The sequence below is a fragment of the Juglans microcarpa x Juglans regia genome, chromosome 1D (assembly GCF_004785595.1).
Source record: "Juglans microcarpa x Juglans regia isolate MS1-56 chromosome 1D, Jm3101_v1.0, whole genome shotgun sequence".
Classification (NCBI taxonomy): Eukaryota; Viridiplantae; Streptophyta; class Magnoliopsida; order Fagales; family Juglandaceae; genus Juglans; species Juglans microcarpa x Juglans regia.
In genome coordinates, this window is record NC_054594.1 from 8,411,871 (window position 1) to 8,432,526 (window position 20,656).

The window sequence follows — 20,656 nt, forward strand, 5'->3', positions numbered from 1 at the left end:
TTTAATTATAATAATAATTAAGATTGTAAATCTGAAATAACAGCTTATTTAAACAATTAATATACGAAAATTATTTAAAATGTTTCATATCAAATGGGCCTCTTTCTATATAAAAAATATTAGTATGTGGTGGGAGATGAGGTAACTGATGCAATTCTGTCTTTTTTAACTACTGACTATCACATGGAAGCTATCAATTTTACATATTTAGTAATGATTCCAAAATGCAATAATCCAGTGACCATTATTGAATATAGACCCATAATTCTATGTAATGTTCTATACAAGATTATCACTAAAGTGTTGGTCAATCGATTAAAACAGATTCTTCCTTCTGTTATCTCCTAGAATCAGTGCAGCTTTGCTACAAGAAGGCTTATATCTGATAATATATTAACTGCCTATGAAACTCTTCGAACAATGAGAACTAAGATTCATGGACAAAAGGGATATATGGCTTTAAATTAGATATGAGCAAAACTTATCATCGAATAGAATAGAATTTTTTCAAAGAAGCCATGCTAAAATTGGGGTTTGATGCAAAATGGACTGATCTAATCATGAAATGCATAACATCCTCCTTTTTTCTGTTCTTCTCAATGGGGTTCCTCAAGAAATTTTCAAGCCTACAAGGGAACTTAGACAAAGTTGTCCATTATCACCTTTTTTATTCATTATTTGTTCTGAGGTCTTAACAGCAAACCTTCAGATGGCCTAACAAATAGGGTAATTTCAGGGGTACCATTAGCAAGGAGACAGATTAAAATCAGTCATTTATTATTTGCTAATGATAGCTTATTATTTTGTAGAGCAAATTTGAATGAGTGGGGGGTCCTTGAATCAAATCCTCAACTGTTATGAGCAGACTTCAAGGCAAAGACTTAATAGAGAGAAGACTTCTTTGTTTTTCAGCAACAATACCAAGTAAGTTACAAAGGACTACATCATGGAGGTAGCTGGACTGAGAGCATCATCCAGTGTGAAAAAGTATTTGGAGCTACCATCTATTATAGGAAGATAAAAAATCAGAGCTTTCCGTGGCATTGTCGAAAAGGTGAGCAAAAAGATTGAAAATTGGAAAACCAAGTTTCTATAGCAAGGACATTTTGATTAAAGCAATTATTTAGGCCATACCAACATATAGTATGAGTGTTTTCCAATTACCAAAGCTCCTATAACAAGCTAAACTCAATGATGGCTAATTTTTAGTGGGATTTTTAAGATAAATCAGCTTGAGCAATAGTAAATCAAGTGGAGGACTTGGCTTCAAAGATTTACTCAGCTTCAATTATGCTCTCTTGGCAAAATAAGTTTGGAGAATGCTTACTAATCCTACCACTCTTGCAACAAGAATTCTCAAGGCCATTTATTTTCCTAATACTTATATTCCACAAGCTAGAATTGGATTAAGGCCTTATTTCACATGGAGAAGTACTTGCTCAGCCATCAATATAGTTAAGGAAGGCATGATTTGGAGAGTAGGCAATGGGAAAAATATAAGGGTTTGGAAAGACAAGTGGATGCCTACTAAGGGATCAGGTTTTATTCAGACTCCGATGAGAATTTTGCCAACAAATGCTAAGCTAGCTGACTTAATTGATCCTTAATCTAGGTGGTGGAATTTACAATTACTTAGAGATATTTTTGGGAGGATGAGGTGAAAGAAATCACGAAACTACATGTGACACAGACTAAAGCAGAGGATAAGTTGGCTTGGAAACATACTGACAATGGTAGTTTTTCAGTTAATGCCTATCATCTTTTTAAAAAGATGCATGAGAGTAAAAAAGGGGAATCCTCATCAAAGGGAGAGAAATGTGAGTTGTGGAAATAGATATGGCAAATGTAGACTACAAATCCAGTGAAAGCTTTCATATGATGTGCATGCAGTGATGCTCTACCTACAAAGCTGAATTTATATAAAAGGAAAATTCTCACAGAATCTTTATGTCCAATTTGCAAGCAAATAGTAGAAACACCAGGACACATTTTATGGACTTGCCCATCTGCACAAAATGTATGGATGCTAGGTAGTAGGTAGCTTCAAAAAGCTTAAGTTACTGAGGGAGACTTTGATTGCATTTTTCTGCAAGTGCTTCAAAGAACTGGCAAGTCAAATATTAGTCTATTTGCAGAGATTGCAAGATTACTATGGACTAGAAGAAATAAAATGGTATTTGAGGACAGTTTTCTACCTCCATAGTATTGATTAGTTGAGCAGTAGGGGCACATGAAGAGTATCAATAAACTCAAAGAAGATAGTCTAGCTTGAGACTAGCTTCAAACCAACAAATCACCACATTATGGGAAGCTCCACTTGCAAATTGGATCAAAATTAATTGGGACATAGCAGTTAGAGAGGCAGGTAATAGAATTGGTGTGGGAGTGGCTTTTCGAGACAGTGAAGGTGAAATACTGGCTACTTTGATGTAGCCATTGTGTTTTTGTTCACAACCTACTCTTGTAGAAGCAAGAGGATTAGTATCTACTGCAATTTTGTATACAGAGTTAGGTTTGCAAAATGTTTTGTTTGAAGGTGACTTAATGCTGGTTGTAAAGGCAATGGGATAGCACACATAGAACCGTGGGTTGCCGAGCTGCCTAGTGCTAGATATCAAGACCATCTTGGCTAGTACAAAGTGGCTTATTAAAAATGTTAAGAGGGATGCAAATGGAGTGGCACATCGATTGGCACAACAAGCTGTTATTTTCAGTACTGAACTGATAAACATTGATAACATCAATCCATGTATTGAGCCTCTGGTTCTTGTTGAATGTAATAGATCTAGTTTAGAGATTTATTTAATGACTGAAGGCCAGAGTATAGTTTAATGCAATGAAGTAGCAACTTCTCTCAAAAAAATAAGCATTATCATAAAAAAATATATTATTAAAAATGATAACATCTAAAATGAAAAATAATTTTACTATTTTCTATTATTTACCAAATTTATCCATAAAATTATATTAATTGCTATATTAATCCATAAAATTGGTCCCATTTAAAAAAGAAGAACTAAGAAAAAAAAACTCTCTAGATTTTAAAATACATCACTAATATTCTCTACTTTTTTTAATTTTATCAAATTCATTTTTTGTCCATTTGCTCATATGAGTTTTTTGAAACGATTAAAATACCTAGAGTTTATGCTAAACAGATATTATCAATTTCTCTTGAAATTGAGATGAGCCAAATTTAGCATCTCTAAACATTGACACAAGCAAGATATTGGTCACATGGGACATAAAGAAAAACAAATCCATCTCTCCATACACGTGAGATGCAAGGTGGCGGACGGCAGAGGTCCTCTCCCACGATCCAATCTATCGAGCAACACCTCAATCCATCAAGCAAAAGGTGAAGGTCCGCCAAAGATGTGGAGGAGCTTTTCAGGTTGATAGATAGATAGAATTGGCCTTAAATTGATAGTCAATACTGTGGTCTTTTTTTTTTTCCTTTATGCAGTTGGGAACATTTAATGCTGCGTATAAAATGGTTCATTTGGTTAAATTTGGGATTGAAATGGGATTCCAACAAAAAGAGAACTAGATTGGTGGTTTTGAAGCTTTAAATATAATAAAAATAATTAAGTTCCGTTATATATAGTTATTTTTGCGTATTCTTTACATATTCTATTGATGTGATAGAATTTAATATTTATTTTATATTAAAAAAAGTGACGCAGTCAATCACATTAATAGAATGCATATGGAGTACACAAAAGTGACTACACATAGAGTTTTTGAAAATTAGATTTTCCAATACGATAATGAAAATTTTTTGTGCACAAATACAACCATCTTTAATAATATTTTAGTGAATTAAATGTGTAAACTTCTCAATTTAAAATAAAAATCCTTGAAGGTGAAAATGGTAAAAAAATAAAATACAGGAAAGTAAAAATAGGAGTTGTTGCCGGTGGAGCTGCCAATATTATTATTATTATTATAAAAAATGGGAGAAGTTATATTACTATTTTAAAATTATCCCACTCCATTGACAGTGTAAGATTTAATAACCTTTCCATCAATCATTATTAAGATAGAAAAATTATTAAATAATTATTATGTCAATAGTAGTATAGTAATGTATATGTATATATATTTTTTGAAAAAGAAAAACTAAAGAAAAAAAATCAGCTTTTTTAAAGGTTTTTTATTTTTACCTCCAATCCATTTTTTTAATTCAGTAAAAAGATATCTAAAAATATTTCTCAATATAAAGATATTTTACAAAAAATTTACCTCTTAAAATTCTATAAAATGTTTCAGAAATCTTCAGAAAAATATTAAATACAAACAAATCTGCAGTTAAATCGCATCAAAGTTTACAACCGAAAAATACATAAATGACAGTCACTGTTTCGTACTTTTGAGACATTGTTTCGGCCGGCCCACGTTTTTGTGCAACTTGGTATTTGATTTTGACAGCTATCCTTTTTTAAAGGGTTGGCCGAAAGCAAAGGTTCATTGGAACTTCGTGGGCCAATTACATTTATAATAATTAATAAAAAAATATTATTCTTTTAATATTAAGCTGACGTGTATAATATTTGATTCACGTCACATAAACAGTATATCAAACCGTTTGCACCTAACAAATCTCTTATATATATTTCCTATTTGTTTGAATTTTTTGTAGAGCTTACAAATAAAATAGGAAAGTAAAAAGCAGAAAGAGAGAATTGGGAACTAGAAGGAAGGTTTGATTTTGCGTGGCCTCTGAATAAGGCCATTTCTCATGTATAATCCCTACCGTATATTAGCTCGATGGTAACTCTAAATATATTTTTTTATTGAGTAATATTATACATTACACTCTTATCTTATTTTGATTATATTAAATAGTATGTAATACATTCATCGTTATTAGATAATAGAAAATATAATAAATGATCATTTAATAGTGATAAATGTACTACATCATACTTAGTGAAATAAATGACCATAGAAATTTATATTTTATTTTATTTTTAAAAAAAATCATGTATGTGAAAGATGAATCATCTAGATATAACCATATGTAGTATATTATATATATATATATATATATATATATATAAATAAAATATCTCGACAATGTAACCATATTTTGTAGTAAAAGGGTCACATGTTGTCGGAAAAAATGGGCCAAATTTCAAAGCAACCCTAAATTACCCCCTCCTTTAAACTATATTTTCTAAAATTATTGAAATAATTTTTATTTTTAATATATATTGTTGAAATTATCAACTGATAAATGAGTATGTTCATCATGTTGATGGTCGATATTCGGATTTTTTTTTTAAGAGAAACTATCATCATTCATTCATCAAGAAAGTTACATTTATGAACGGATATATTCTTAGATATCTCCGTATCAAATATGACATTATTAAAAAAAAAATGCATCTGAAGCTCTACTAATACATTAGTTTCTTTTGTGGCTGGTTTGATTTTTACTACTATTGATACTCTTTACAGATAAACGTCTAAGAGATAACCTAACATCGCCATTCATAGAAGGAGATGACTCAACTTCTACAGATAAAAGTTTGAGAGACAAACTTTTTTTTTTATTATTTTAATTAACAATAAGAAAATAAAAAAAGAAAGTAGTAAGATGAATTGTTGCATAGATGAATTTCGGATTGAATTGATGCATAGATGAAAGATAATTTAGGCATTCAAGGTTTAATATTTATCGGTTAATCATTTATACAAATTTGTTTCTTACAATAACAACAATAAAAGAAATCTCATCAGACTCCCAAAGAAAATAAAAAATATTGTACTCAATCAAGTAGGGGATGAATATGTATGTATTATGCATGATTTAACACCCACAAGATAGTTTGGTTTCTTCAATGGAAATCACTCTTCCTCAAATAATTTATCAAGCAAGATGGCTCCTCCCTATGCTGTCAAAGTTGGTAGGGGGATTACCTAGAAGGTTGGCTGACTTTTATACAAATTAATAAAGGTGATAGATTAATTTGGATTTGGGTAATTGAATTATTTGATTTATCTAAGAGGAATCCAACTCTTTAAGCAAAGAATATAGCAGATTCTTTTGACCAAATTGGAGTCCATCAAAAACTTCTTACCCTAACGTTCATTGTATGTGTACTTTTGCTATGCACAAGTCTCCAGTCTATTTCCCATTGGTTTCTTGGATAATCTATTTGCTATTTTCAGCAAATAATTCTTAAATAAGTTTATTATTTATTACAATTTCATAAACTATTTCACTACTATTCACAAATGATTTGAGATATTTTTAGCATCTAAACGGAGCCGGGTCTTTCATATTTGGTTACCAAAGGAGCTGCACGGAAAGGAAAAAAAAATAGATTATATTTTTACCTGCAAGATGTATCATATATCTTCCCTATTATTGACATGATAAGACTTGATTTGTAAGATAAATTTAAAATATAAATTGAATCATATCACGTTAACAAGTATGAAAATTGAGTTCTTTCGTGTGTTTTAGAAAAAGGTAGAGGTGTCATGTGACATGTGAATGCTACTCATGCCAATTAATGTTTCTTTAATTTTAGTAGAAAAAAACGTGTGAATAATAGATTTTAGGGATAAAAAACCATGGTTAGGGATTGCTTCCATGGTCTTATAATATAATTTCACACAAAAAAAACGTGTTAGAATATTTTCGTAATATTTTAGCATATCTTTGATGGTATTCCGTATTCCCCATCATATCCATGCAGCTCCTCATACTTGGTGTAAATCAATTACCATTTTTTTTATTATTATTTCTCTTTCCTTATTCAACTATAAATGGTTCTTGTCATATAATTTTACATACAAAGATACAAACTTATTTCTCCACAATTACTTCTTGCATTTTTTCTCATCAAAATAAAAATGTTGGGTGAATTCCCCTCAATCTCTATGTTAGATCAAGATCACTCAAGTTCTTATATGAGCTTGGGTCTTAAGTGAGATGAGATTGACATATATATAAAGACTAATTCTACATACAACCGTGAAGTGTGTAAACGTCGCGTAATCGTTTTGAAGAAGAGTAGAGTCTACTATTAAAAATTAATATTTTTTCACGTGGATCCCATGTTTTATTCATTTTTTTAAAACGATTATGCAGTGGTTACACAATTCATCGTTGTAAATATCTTGTCTCATATATAAAGCAAGTCTTACAGTATTTATTGAACATTTAATATTGTTCAAAAAAATTCATCCGCACAACAATAGATGTTATAAAGTTTACCTTACATGTTTATCTCTCTCAAATGAAACGCTCAAATCCGGATTAAAATTCGGGAAGATATCTATATTGTATGGTTGAATGAAGAAATCCCTTTGCAACACTGCCCAATTATGTATCAGCATATTAATTAAACTACAAACATAAAGTTTGACACAACATGGCTACATATAATGTAATGGTACCAAATTCACAAGGGACAGACTTTATCTTATAGTTATTAGATTAAAATATTTATGGCCTTTTTAGCTTAGATTTGATCTCACTTTCAAAAATGTAAAAGATTCCAATCTATCTGAATAATTTATAACATAAATACACACCACTCCATCTATCTATTAATATGTATACTCTTTTAAGATCCGACCATCAAGATTTTAACACATTATTTATTTGAAGGGTGCAATGTGTTAGTTATGAAAACCTAGGATACAAAATGTAAAGCACTCCTTTGAGAGTGAAAAATGCTCTTTTTAATCCCATCTATGCATCCTTCTTAATCCAATTTACAAATATTATTATTATTATTATTATTATTATTATTATTATTATAACTCATATTCCCTTGCACTTGTGGCAATGCCCTTTTATAAGTTTAGTTTTGAGTTATAAAATGAGTTAATCTCAGTGATGTTGATTATTGCTAAAGAACTTCTCGATCATCATTCACTTTACAACCACCAAATATGGTTTGGCAACAAGTGATTACTAGTTGATGGTCTCTACTTTTTTTTGTTTTTTTTCAATCTTTAATCACATGGCTGACATAACAAGTCAATCTATATCTACGCTAATCACTTATTAAAATAAGGTTTCATTTAAAAACTTATGTTCTTTCGAGATAACAACTCACATATCAAGTCCCAACCCCTGATCTCTCACCCCAAAATCACTCCGTCGACCACCGAAATCTCGATGTTAAGATCGGTTTTAGTGTTGTTGCGATGTTGATGAAAATGCAAGATTTAGTGAGTTGTATAGTAATTATTGTAAGGAAACAATAAAACATGAAACACGTTTAAGACATTGTTTGATGGTGGCAAAATAGCAAGGTAAAAGTGGTGGTTTGATGTCAATTGTTGAGACAATTTTCAGCCAGCCAAAACCATCACATCCTCCTCCGTCCTATGCCTATATATAAGGAAAGTGACATTGAGCTTACATTTGGATATTGAGCTGAGTTGAACCGAGTTCTTTATGAATAGTTGTAAGTTGAGATGGTTGAGTGAGTTTTGTAAGACTCACTTAAGATGAGTTTAAGTGTATTTATATGTTAAGATGAATTTAGATATATTTATAGAAAGTTGTAAAATAAATAGGTCCCATCATTAATTTATACTATTCATCTGACATATTAAAAAGTCAGCCGGCGTCAACTACTCAAAAGGGCAAAAAACTTTCCTGTGGGGTCCACTTACAGCTAACCAGATGGAGTAAAGTAAGGGCAAAATAGACAAAATCTTGTTTTTTCGTTGCAGCCATCACTTAAATAGTTTGGGCGATATCTCTGGCATTTGGCAGGAGCATTAAATCAATCTACAATATAAACTCACTTAACTTAATCTTGGATGTAGCTCAAGTTGTTATTTGGATGGTAAAAAAGGTCTAAAAGTAAACTGCACTTAGCTCAATTGAGTTTGGTTCAATTGAGTAACCAAACGGGACCTGAGTGATTTTAGTGGAGGATGCCTCTCACGTTTAAGTTAGTATCGTTATAAGTGTAATCCTCAAAGAGTCTAAAGTTTTATGCCTTAGACGGGAGTATTTATAGTTGATAGATTGTAAAAGATTCATTTCCTTTCCTCCTCATTTATTACACTCTTTCACGTCGGGTCTAATCATCTGTCTGATCAGCTTCCATCTTCATCCTCTGCGGATCACCCCTTCTCTTACGAGTCCTTCCCCCTCCCTCACTTTCTTCAATTACGTTTTATCCAACATCAATTATTGGGCATTAAAGGTAAATAAAATTAGATGGGTAGGATGATGCAGATATACTAATAACCAAACGGAACATAATACTATTTGTTGGGCCAATTGAAAGCTACATGTTGTATATATTAGCTGTAATGGCAGTTTCCGATGTGGGGAGCAACATGATATCTTACCACTCAAGCTTTGAAGCCTTGACAAGGGAGTTTGAAATAGATGCCAGATGGTTCTCATGGCATGCATCTAGACGGCAGGCGGCCATATGCGAACAAATATAAGAACAGGGGGGGACCCAATCAACCAGTAATTGTACAGCTAGAAATGAACGTTCCTAATAACCAGGAGTCATTCTCCCGAAACACTTCCTTCTATCTTCAAAATTCATATGGGTATTGCCACCAAAAGACTATTGCATGAAGCTTACGTATCAGCACCCAAGACGTGGATGAGTTTCACATTTTGCAACACATTTTGGCCTCCAAGTGTGACCTTAATGAGCATTGTGATCTTGAGTATTAGACCACTTTCTCCTATTTTGTTTAGGTCTTTCACTCTCTCCTCTTACATTGTTTATTTTAATGAAATCTTTGCTTAAAAGAACCAGTAATTGACCACACTCAATGAGCGGCCTACTGAAATAGGGCCAGTTTGACATTTGAGAAACTGTTTTTTTCCCTTTCAATTTTCCTAAACCTCTTTGTATTTTCTAAAATTTGAATAAATGGAACTGATAAACCAGTTTTAGCCAATGATCACATCCCTTGGAAATGGAAATGTGTTATTTGACTGTTTTTTGCACCATTTCTCGTTTTGATCTTATTTATTGAAGTTTCCTTCAAAAGAAAAAACCAAAAGACAAACAAGTTGAAGTGGCGATGGCCTTTGCTTGACATTGCAACCAGCAAGTGAAGTAGAAGTGGACAGATTAAGGGACTTCTGCAATTGGAGAGCAATCAAGGATTGAGACAACCCTTGTAGTCTCAATGTGGTCAATCCACTAAAAGCCATCGATCTATTTACTTTAAAAAAAGAATGTATACACTTGTTTAATTTTGTGAACATTTGAAATTATTTCCTTTCCCCAGGTTTGGATTCCTCTCCTGAAATAATCTAAAGGTAATTGGAAAGACATATTGCCTGCTAATTGCATTAAGCCACGTAACTTGTAAGTGTAAGAAAGGTAGGTAAATTCAAAGTTTTGAAGACCGTACCGGATGCTGTACCGATCAAGACACTGGAACGAAATAATTCAGTATCGATACCGTTTCATGTACCATTTCGAGATAGTCGATATATGAATAAATTATATATAAATATATATATATATAAATTATAAATAACCTAGTCTAAATTAGAGATAAAAAAATGAGCTTGTAGTTTGAAAAAATAAAAAAAAAAATTAAAGGTCGAAATGTCAGCCGGTATGGGCCGAAATATAAACCAATATTTGGGCCGATACGAAATATATAGAATACTTGTACCATACCAGTGGCCAGTATGGCATATACCGGCCGTACCAGTCGGTACGGTACAGTATTTAATACAGTGACTGTAAATTGCCATCTATTTGTATTAAGACGCTAGAATTTGTGAATGTATATGTAAGTGCCTAGCCGAAAAGAAAAAACAAAGTGAATACACAAACAAGAATGTGATTATTTGACATTGAGAAACAAGATTGAAATTGCAGAGAAAAAACCAATTACTATACCATTTTCCTTTTTTTTTTTTTAAAAAAAAAAAAAAATCATATAACTAGCAAGTGCATTTACTCTGGTACATGAGGGGCTACAATTTAGATTCTAGTAAACCATTTCCTAGTCTGTTCCTCTATATCCCTAAGTTTCTGTTTTAAAGTCAACTCCGCAGTCAAAAAACAATGGTAAAAAAGGAGAGAAGTGTGCTACACCCATATTTTTTGTCGTTAATAATGGTGAATAGACAAAAAAGACATACCTCATACACAAAATCAGACGAACCAAAAAGCACTTTAACGGAACAAACGCTGTCTGGAGCCTCGACCGTGAGAAACATTGACCACTTATATGTTATCAACTTTTTCTTCAAAAATGATCCTTAATGTTACTCTTCAAAATCATTCGTATTCACTTCTCGAAGGTAATGATAATTCTGCATTGGCATACCAGCAAAAGGTCGTCTTAAACTCCACAGTAGATCCAAAACTGCTAGACTATACATTCTCACTGAAGCACTTGATTCCAATCCATATCAGCCACTGTCAACTGTTGAGTATTTCGTGTTGGCTACTTCTCAGCCTATCTAAAGTTTGTATGTGGCTTTTTTGGGGAATAAAAGATGGAGGTTTGTAACTTGTCTGCTTCATGTCCAATACCATTAGCCGACAATCCAGATTCTAATTCCTCATCATCACTGTCGATGATATTTGGGGTCAATCTATTCTGGTATCCTCTGCGCTCCAGAAGAAAGACATTGAAGTAGTAGCTTACCAAATCTGCCCTGCTCCTGGTAGGAAAACACTTGAAATTTTGATCCCAGAAACACCTCTGAAGAGTTGGATGATTCGAATCCAGTATGGCCTTAAATTTCTGTTGTTCTTCCTCTGTCCACAAAAGTTGAACTTCCTCGCCCATTTTATGGAATTCCCATTGATAGTAAGCTAAGCCCAATTCCCGCTTCACTCTCAGCCTTTTCTCAGCAATATGAAACCTGACACATTCAATAGAAGCAGGCACTTCACAGCCGCATGAATCTTGCCTTCCCTTACCAATTGGATCCCTTTCAATGATATGTCTCTGATCCACTTTTTCTAATGGCCAAACTCGGGTGCCCAACCACTTAAGGTCACTTTCAGAAGTCACACCAATCCAATCCTGCACTTCAGCTTTAAAACAAGGCCTCCAAGATTTGCGTTTTGGGACATATTTATCAAGTCCTGATTCTTCTGTAAACGAATCAGAGGTTCCAAGTAACTGATTGTTGATTCCGTTTTCCACCCCTTCTGTACAAGAAGTTTTGTCCAAGTCACTTTGAGTGGCTGAGGATGACTCAGAACAAGCTTGTGTCTGAGACATCATTTTCTCAGAATGAAGCTTCTTGCAACGTCTTGATCTCTCTCTAAAATTGTAACTTGAACCAAATTGATCGTCATACATGCATGGATGCATCTTCTGAGTTCTCTATAGATGCAAAACAAAATACTCGTAAAAATATGAATGGTTACAGTCTTTTGTTGGTTTGAAAAATTGGACGTATTGCCATATCGAGATATAGCTTAGGAAGAGAAATCTTTCTTTTTTGACCCAAGAGAAGGTATGTAACGTTTGGACATGCATTGTGTGCCAAGAATGCAGGAAAATGCAAGATGAAATCAAGCAGATCCATGATATTACACTTCAATAAAAATCAATTTAGATAAAACAATGATTTTTTTTTTTATAAGTATTTTAGATAAAACAATGATGTACCCAATAAATTTGAAAAAAAAAAACTAGGTGTTGAATGCACTTCTGCTAAAGCCGAACAAAATAAATTATAAATTCTAGATAAGATGAGATAAAAGATTTTTCTGCATTAAAAAAAAATTATACATATTTTTCTGAATTGCCATGTCCCGTGGTATTCTGATTAATAGGAATTCAGAAGAAAAGTAGCAAGAAGATGTAGTTGTACACCCAATAATCCAAATACAATGGCATGCTCCCAGTGGCGGAACTAATTTATGGCTTTGGGGGGGGGGGGGGGGAGGGTGTACTTTCCAAAACTTTCTAAAATCTGTATATACATAGGAATGCCTTTCTCCAATTTTTTTCCTATATGGCCCAAAATTTTCTATATATCATGTATTTTTTATGATGTGGCCCCTTCTAGATTATATGATGTTAATCTTCAATCCAAAGTGAAATACACACTAGAAGAATCATTTAAGGCTGACATTTTATATAAAAAAAAATAGTTGAGAACTTTTATCATTTAGATTTCATTAAGCAGGAAAGAATTTATTTGAGGTCTCAATTGTAACATTATATACTTAATGTGATAACAAAATATCCAGATTTTATGTAAAACTTTTATAAACTAGCTTACGTACTAGAATGAAAGATGAGCCTATGAAAAATCATCTGTTAGTTTTTATTGAGAACAAAATTTCTAAAAATATCATTACAAAAGTGACAGCGGATGAATATTATTCCATGAAATACTGTCACAAGAAATTTAAAGAAGAGGCTAAGTTGTGTTTTTTTTATTCTACATGTATATGGTAAATTATAAATTTTTTCTTCGAAATGAAAGTTCCCTTCAATGATAATTTTACGAAGATGTAACTTTTATATGTAGTTATTTTACAATTTACCGTGGAAATAAACTTAATATTTATCTCTTTTTTACAAAAAAATTACACGTGCAAGAAATTGGCCCCCCCAAAAAAATGAATGGTTCCGCCACTGCATGAACGGAATGAAGTGACTGGTGTAACACACCGTTACATAATAGCAGCAAGTGTTACAAGCAACAGAGTGAATAAATAAGAAAATTCAGACACCTAATGATTTGGGACGTAAATTTTGAAGGCCAAGGGCATCGTATATGATGCACATAATCCAATAAGGTAAATGATGCAACCCTGGCTGTATTAGTGAACACAATGACACACTAAGTCTGATATGCATAATAGAGGTATCATGAATTCAGTACAACTACTTTTTTATAGGTAAAATTCAGTACAATTACTAAAAAATGCCATGCTAAGATAAATCACATATACCTGCCTCGCATATGTGCATATACACATTGAGCTAGAGGAACATTGAAACAAATAGAGCCTTACCTCTCAGAGCATCCTCAATGGATTAGCTAAAAGCTAAATCCATTGAAGATTTAGCTGTTAGAACATAAAATGGCATCACAATAGATTAGTTAAATTCCAAATAACTACAGTCACTTCCAAAATAATTTTCAAATTTGAAAGTAACTGTTTATACGTCAAATACATTTTATATCAATTATATCTCTCACCCTTTTATATTAATTATTTCTCTCTCCCTTTTAAGGAAAATACTATTTCCACAGAAATTTGTCACCGAAATTTTATATCGAAATGCATTTTATTTTATTTTTTTAATTTTTTTACTTAATGATTAAGAAAGTGTTTTTAAATGAATTTGTGATTTTTTTGTATTTTTTAAAAATATTTAAAATGTTTAAAAAAATGATTGAAAAAAAAAAGCAAAAATAAAAAAATAAAACATTTGCCTTTCGGCAGAAGTCTGTGGGTGTAGCAGTTTCCCCTTTTAAATGGCAATTGAAAAATATAATTAGAATATGATTATTAATTAATATATAATATTATGAATAGTAAAATATGATAAAATAAAATAAATTCATAATTAAAAAAATTAAAATATTTTTAAAATTATTAATTACTCATTACTATATAATGAATAAATGGATAATTCAATGTGGAGATTTGATGTGAATAGCCAAAGTCAAATTTATCTTATATTATTTTATTGTCATATAATGAAAAAATAGCTATTACAATGTAGAGACCTGTGTGAATGGAATGGCCAAAAACTAAATTCATCTTATATTCATAAAAAATTGTACTTTAGTTTTAGCTAATTCATTGAGAATGCTCTGACAAACATTGAAATAAACAGAAACACAAGTATAAAGCTTTAACAAGAATAAGGAATAGGAGGATATCAACACATTGCAAGTGTAGAATATGCATACGATAAAAATTTCTATTCATAGAACACAAGTTGCTCTAGCATGTACCTGCCATTGGTCAGCATTCGAATCAACCCGCATTTTCAGAAAGATGGCCTCCCGAGCCAACAAAACCTGCTTCCACATCATTTCCATACCATGAGACTTCCACTTGGACCGTTCCGGTAAAGAACCAACGGCAGGATCACAAGGATTCTTTGCCACCCCCATAACCCAGTTGAGCATTCCACACAGGGACTCCCGCTTCCTCTTACCACAAAAACTCTCTGGGTCCAAAACCACCACACCATCGTCATCAACGTCGCATCCCTTCCCTGCATCCAACTCAGCTACCAACCTATTTACCACAATATTGAAACACAAATTTCCACCACCCCGTTCATTCGCAGCACTCTCACTCGAATCCAAACACGTCTTTTTCTCATCTATAACATCATTCCCGTCCCCATTCAACACTATCACCTCTCCTTCTACTTCATTGCAAAAATTGTTACCATCATCAATCCTTCCCACCAAATCCAAAGCTGACAATCCCTCATCACCAATACATTTTTCGCTTCCATTCGACTCCACCTCCTCAGACGCTGACTCCAGATGCGGGTACTCTTCATCGTTCTTCTTCTTCTTCTTATCCGGAACTTTTGCTGTAATAGCTTTAAGCCCAGGCTGACAGTCCATGAAATACCCACCAAAACGTCTTCACTCAAACCGCATTCGAAGCCCTTATTTTCAACAGCCCGCTTCAACCATCTCTCTAAAATATCCAGATACTTGACGTAAACTAATTTCACCGGCGCGGAAAGATCCGAACCCAACAACCCGGACTCTTTGGCCACCTGAATCCACAACTCTTTTCCTAAACAGCATCGCACCCACCCCTCTCTCTCATAACCCAGAAAAGCTTAAGCAAATTCACGCCTCGCCCATCTTCAAACATCGGAGGTAGAGGCGGAAGAGGGTCTTCGGCGCAGATCTTCTTGCGGATACCTCGAAGAAAGTATTTGAATTCGCATCGGAGCTTCTCAGGTTCTCGTTCACCTTCAGCACAGGTTCTCGAGGCCTTATCAGACCCTTCCAGAGCCTGTTCGAGATCGACCCAGAAGACGTTCTGCCTGAGCTTCTTTCTTGGGGATTTGGCGCAATCTAAAGCAGACCCATCATGAGCTAGCATCCACCACCCTGCCATTTATTCCGAGTTCAGACCTTAAAAACCCAAGTCACTCTCTTCTTAATCTGTTGTAGTCTTGAACAATGAAATCACGCAAGTAAAAGGGACGCAAACATAACACAGCCAACTAAAAAAATATGCATCAAATTTAAAAATAAAAATAAGAGCCGATGTAAAAGACTAAGACGTGTAACCCATGAAGAAAGAAAGACAAAAAAAAGTACCAATCATCCATCCGGGTCATGCTTGGAACCGGGTTTTTGGCGGGAAAATATCCACACTAGCTAGCGCTTTGAAAGCTGCGAGCTAGTTCGGAACCCAACTCATGTCCCCACGCTTTCTTTCCCTTAATTGCAGATATTCGTGCGTGCATGCGTGCGACAGAGAGAGAGGAGGGGGTGCTAAAATTCAAGTTTTGCACAGATATAGACCCTCGTCTTCAAAACCCCTAAAAAACTATCGTCATTGGAGTAAAAGAGAGGACCCAAAGGAAAAAAAAACGTACCAGTACATTTCTCGGTAAAGCTATGGCCTTTGGGGGCCGTGGTGTGGGGTTTTCAATTCAGCGGACCTGATGCCTTCTTATTCTTTCCATTTTGTTTGTCTTTTGTTTTTATTGCCCTCGGGGTGTTTGTCAAAAATACCAACCAAAGAGAAGGCCTTCTACTAGGGTTTTGTTAAAAAATTATGGGACAACATCCTCTAATTTATAGAGGCATGGCCTTGTGACCATGGTTGATTATTAACTAGGTGGTTGAGTTAAGAGCATGGGTAATTGCACTATTTACTGTTGTTGTGGGAAGCTCAACGGGTCCCGCACATGACTTCTCTCCATTAATGTCCCATTTCAAGAGCCAATCATAGACCATCAATATAATTTCATATATATATATATATATATATATATAATTATATTTATTTTTTATATATTCCACTCTTTGCATCTGCAGCTACATTCGCCTTAAATGGTTTATCATGACCTGGTATGGTATCGTTTGTTTTTATAATTTTATTTCATTATTATAAATTTGTTAAATTTTCATGTAAAATAAAATAAATTATAAAATCAAACCGACCAATTGAAAATGACTAAGTCCATTGGTTCGATTAGAGGGAATTTAGAATTTTAGTTTCCTTCATTTTATATTTTTTAATATTATTTTATTTTAAATATATACTTTTTTAATAAGTCACGTGACACCACATTATGATACTATGTCAAGGAGGTAAAGTGAGTCACATAAATTAAGAGGTATAGTAACATTATTCTTTTAAATTTTTTCACATTGAACCGAACTGATAACACACTATCGTCTTTTCTTATATTTTTTTATATACTGTATATGTATATCATACATATTATAAAGATGATAATATGTATATGTAATTTATATTATTTTGACTAAATAGGTGGTAAGTAATTGATATTCTATAAATTTCATTGTATATACTTTGCATTTTCGTGGTTGGATTTGTAATTTTTTTATAACCTTTAGGTATGTTGGTTTTTTTTATTTTTTATTTTTTATTTTTTTTTTGTTGGTTATATGCGCCTTATTTTGGGCGAAAATAATGTTTTTGGCTCTAAAAGAAATTCTATATAGAAGCCTTATATTATAGATTTCTACCTAATTAAGATGTGATTTTTTATTTTTGTCCTTCTATATTAATGTTTAAATATGCATGTTTAAATAAAAAGATAAAAATAACAAATCATATGTTGGTTAAATAGATATGTGCAATTTAAGACTTTCTTGTAGCGTTTCTCTCGACTCTAAGTACTGATATTCAAGCCAAAAAATCGTTTACTTTGATTACAAAATCAATCAGTCATTGAGATTGATTTTTATTGAACTCAAGTTGATGGAGGAGAGACTTGGGATTTGTGGTTGTAAATGAATAAGATTACTCAATCAACCGCTTAAGATCAGATCGATTGAAGTTGAATTCGATTTGATTTGTTTATGAAATGAGTGGTCCGTAAACACAAATAAAACTTGATTATTAAATACAACTTGTACAAAACTTAATATTATTTCTGGATAGGTATGCCACCATTGTGCAGTATCATCAACTTGTGAACATGTCTAACTAACAAATGTGCAGCTTCATTACTCTGTCGTCCAACATGGAAAAGTTCAATATCCTAAAAACGGTAAAGAAGACGCTGAATTTCCAAAATAAGAGGCCCCTTGTGCAGAAAAAAAAGTAGGTTTCTTGGATTTTATAGTTTCAATAACATTCAAATAAGAGAAATGATAGTTACATTCGTAAGAACATTGATAATGGCTTGCCAAGTCTAAATTTTGACTAGAATCTTAACTTTTGGCTATAGTATTAATTTTTGACTAGTTGAGTTCATATTGGACTAGGTATCTTAAAGCGAAAATAATAATATAATATTATATATTTTAATATTATTTTACAATTTTTTTTTTTTATATTTTGTAAATATACTTCATATATTTATTAATAATTTATATTTTACTTAAAATTATTGTTTCCTCAACCTATTTCTTATGCAATGTGCCTAAAATTACAAGTGTAATCAAAAGGAAATCAAAAGACAATAGGAATTGAGACAAAACTCTATTCTCATTCATGAAAAGGAATCAAAAATACAAATGCAGACCTACTAAAATTCAGACCTTCAGATCTGTCCACTATACTAAAATTCAGACATACTAAAAATAATAAGAATGACACTATAACATAAATTTATTTACAAGCAACAAGCCAAAACTGAGTCCACAGTCCACAAATAAATACCAACACATTCCTTTTAGGCATCAACACAGTCCACAATTCAACATATATAAAATGAACATTAATATTGAGCAAGACAGTCCACAAATAAATACAAACACATTCCACAGTCCAACACAATCTACAGTCCACAGTCCAACAAAATAATGAAGACACATCTAGTTTAATAAAAGATATTATCAACAAAATAATATATATACAGATTTGGTAACAGTCCAAGCATTTAGTTGCTACCCAGCCACATATTTATCCAGCCCACATGTGGCTGGGCAGCCACTAAATTCCCAAAAAATTTAGTATTACCAACACTAGAAGTTAGACACCTCCATAAGGTGTCGAAGGAGATGTAGATGTACCTCCAGAATGAGACTTCGAATCCTAAAAAATTGCTAGTTGAATATTACAAAAATATTCTTGTTGCATGGCATTCATGCCACGTAAATATAACATCATTATCTTTAGTTTAAAATTCTTCTTCTCTAGTTCAAATTTCTTCTCCTTTAGTTCAAACTTTTTCTTCTTTAGTTCAAATACTTTCTCACTTTTTTGGTCTGCCTTCAACATAGCATTTCTCCGCTCTTCCATGGTCGTCGCTCTATCCTCGAACATTTTAGCTAACGCAATTTTGATCTCTACATCTTTGCCTTCCATCGACTTCTGCTTCCTCTCCATTTCTTTCACAGCTTTTTTGCCTGGAGGTCTCTCAGTAAGAACCTCCAGGTCCTCCTCGGCTAAATTAATATCAACTTCACCAACATGTTTTTTTTTGTGGCTTTCTCTTCTTACCAAAGGTGAATATGTGCTGCTGCCACTTTGGTTGGAGCTCCATTGTGAAATTAGACCCTACCATCTCTTTATACAACATCTTTGCATTCTCAATCTACAAAGGTGAAGGAATATTTGTTAGTTCATAAATAAGTCCAACATAAATTGATGATTAAAAAAAAATGGTACATACCTTGTCTTGCTCGGTTGCACCACTTGGGTGCAATGACTCTACCTATGCTATATATGCACATAACTTATTTGTCAATTTTTGAATCGTGGACCATTGATTCATCAATGAGCCCTCAGAACAGTCAGCAATATTTGGTTTTTTATACTCATGATAAAATGTGGTAATTCTTTACCACATTTGAGTTGACTTTTGATTAATATCTCTTATCGCATCGATGCTAATGTTGAGCCAAGCTGAGACGAGAAGATTATCCTCCTCTATAGTGAAAGATGCACATCTTTGAATTTTTTTTTAAGGATGCCTCTTTTCACCGTCAGTGGGGGTTGTTTGGATCACAACATTAGAATGTTGCGTTGGTGTGCTATTACAACCTCCTACTCCACTTTGTAAGAAAGTGGTGAAGAATGGGTCATCTTTAAAATGTGTGTTCATTCTTGAAAAAGATTAAATTTTCAAGGAGTCAGAAAAGTTACCCAAGATTCCAGCACAGTCACAAGATTCCAGCTTCAGTTGCCTTGATTTTTAATAACAATTATCAAAGAAATGCAATTCCAGCTCCAATAGTTATAAGTGCACAATAAAAAAATACAAAGCATAACTCATGGATTTCATAATGTTAACCATTTGAATATAATGTTAATCGATCTCACAAACTATAAAGATGATGGGTTATAAGTCTAAGTTAGTCCAAGAATAGTATATTATGTTTTAAAGTACTCTGAGATGAGGACTGCTCCTTGTGAAGTATTTGTTGGCAGATTGGGTGCAAAGACTATTAAAATCAGTATCATTTTTCTGTGGAACATCAGCGAGATGATGCAAAGATTTCGCTTGGGTTGGTAGTGTTGAAATCTCGAAAATATTTTCTTTTAAATGGAGTTTTCCTGCTTCC

General features: G+C 32.9%; 1 protein-coding gene across 1 annotated transcript; it reads right to left on the minus strand.

The window, feature by feature from the left end:
- Window positions 1–10,844: 10,844 nt before the first annotated feature.
- Window positions 10,845–16,704, minus strand: LOC121236563 (AT-rich interactive domain-containing protein 1-like). The gene is given in 6 exon segments (XM_041133015.1): window positions 10,845–12,318; window positions 14,921–15,564; window positions 15,567–15,722; window positions 15,725–16,115; window positions 16,265–16,488; window positions 16,546–16,704. Coding segments are annotated over 4 exon segments (2,016 nt in total). The 5' UTR covers window positions 16,059–16,115; window positions 16,265–16,488; window positions 16,546–16,704; the 3' UTR covers window positions 10,845–11,436.
- Between the last annotated feature and the right edge of the window lie 3,952 nt (window positions 16,705–20,656).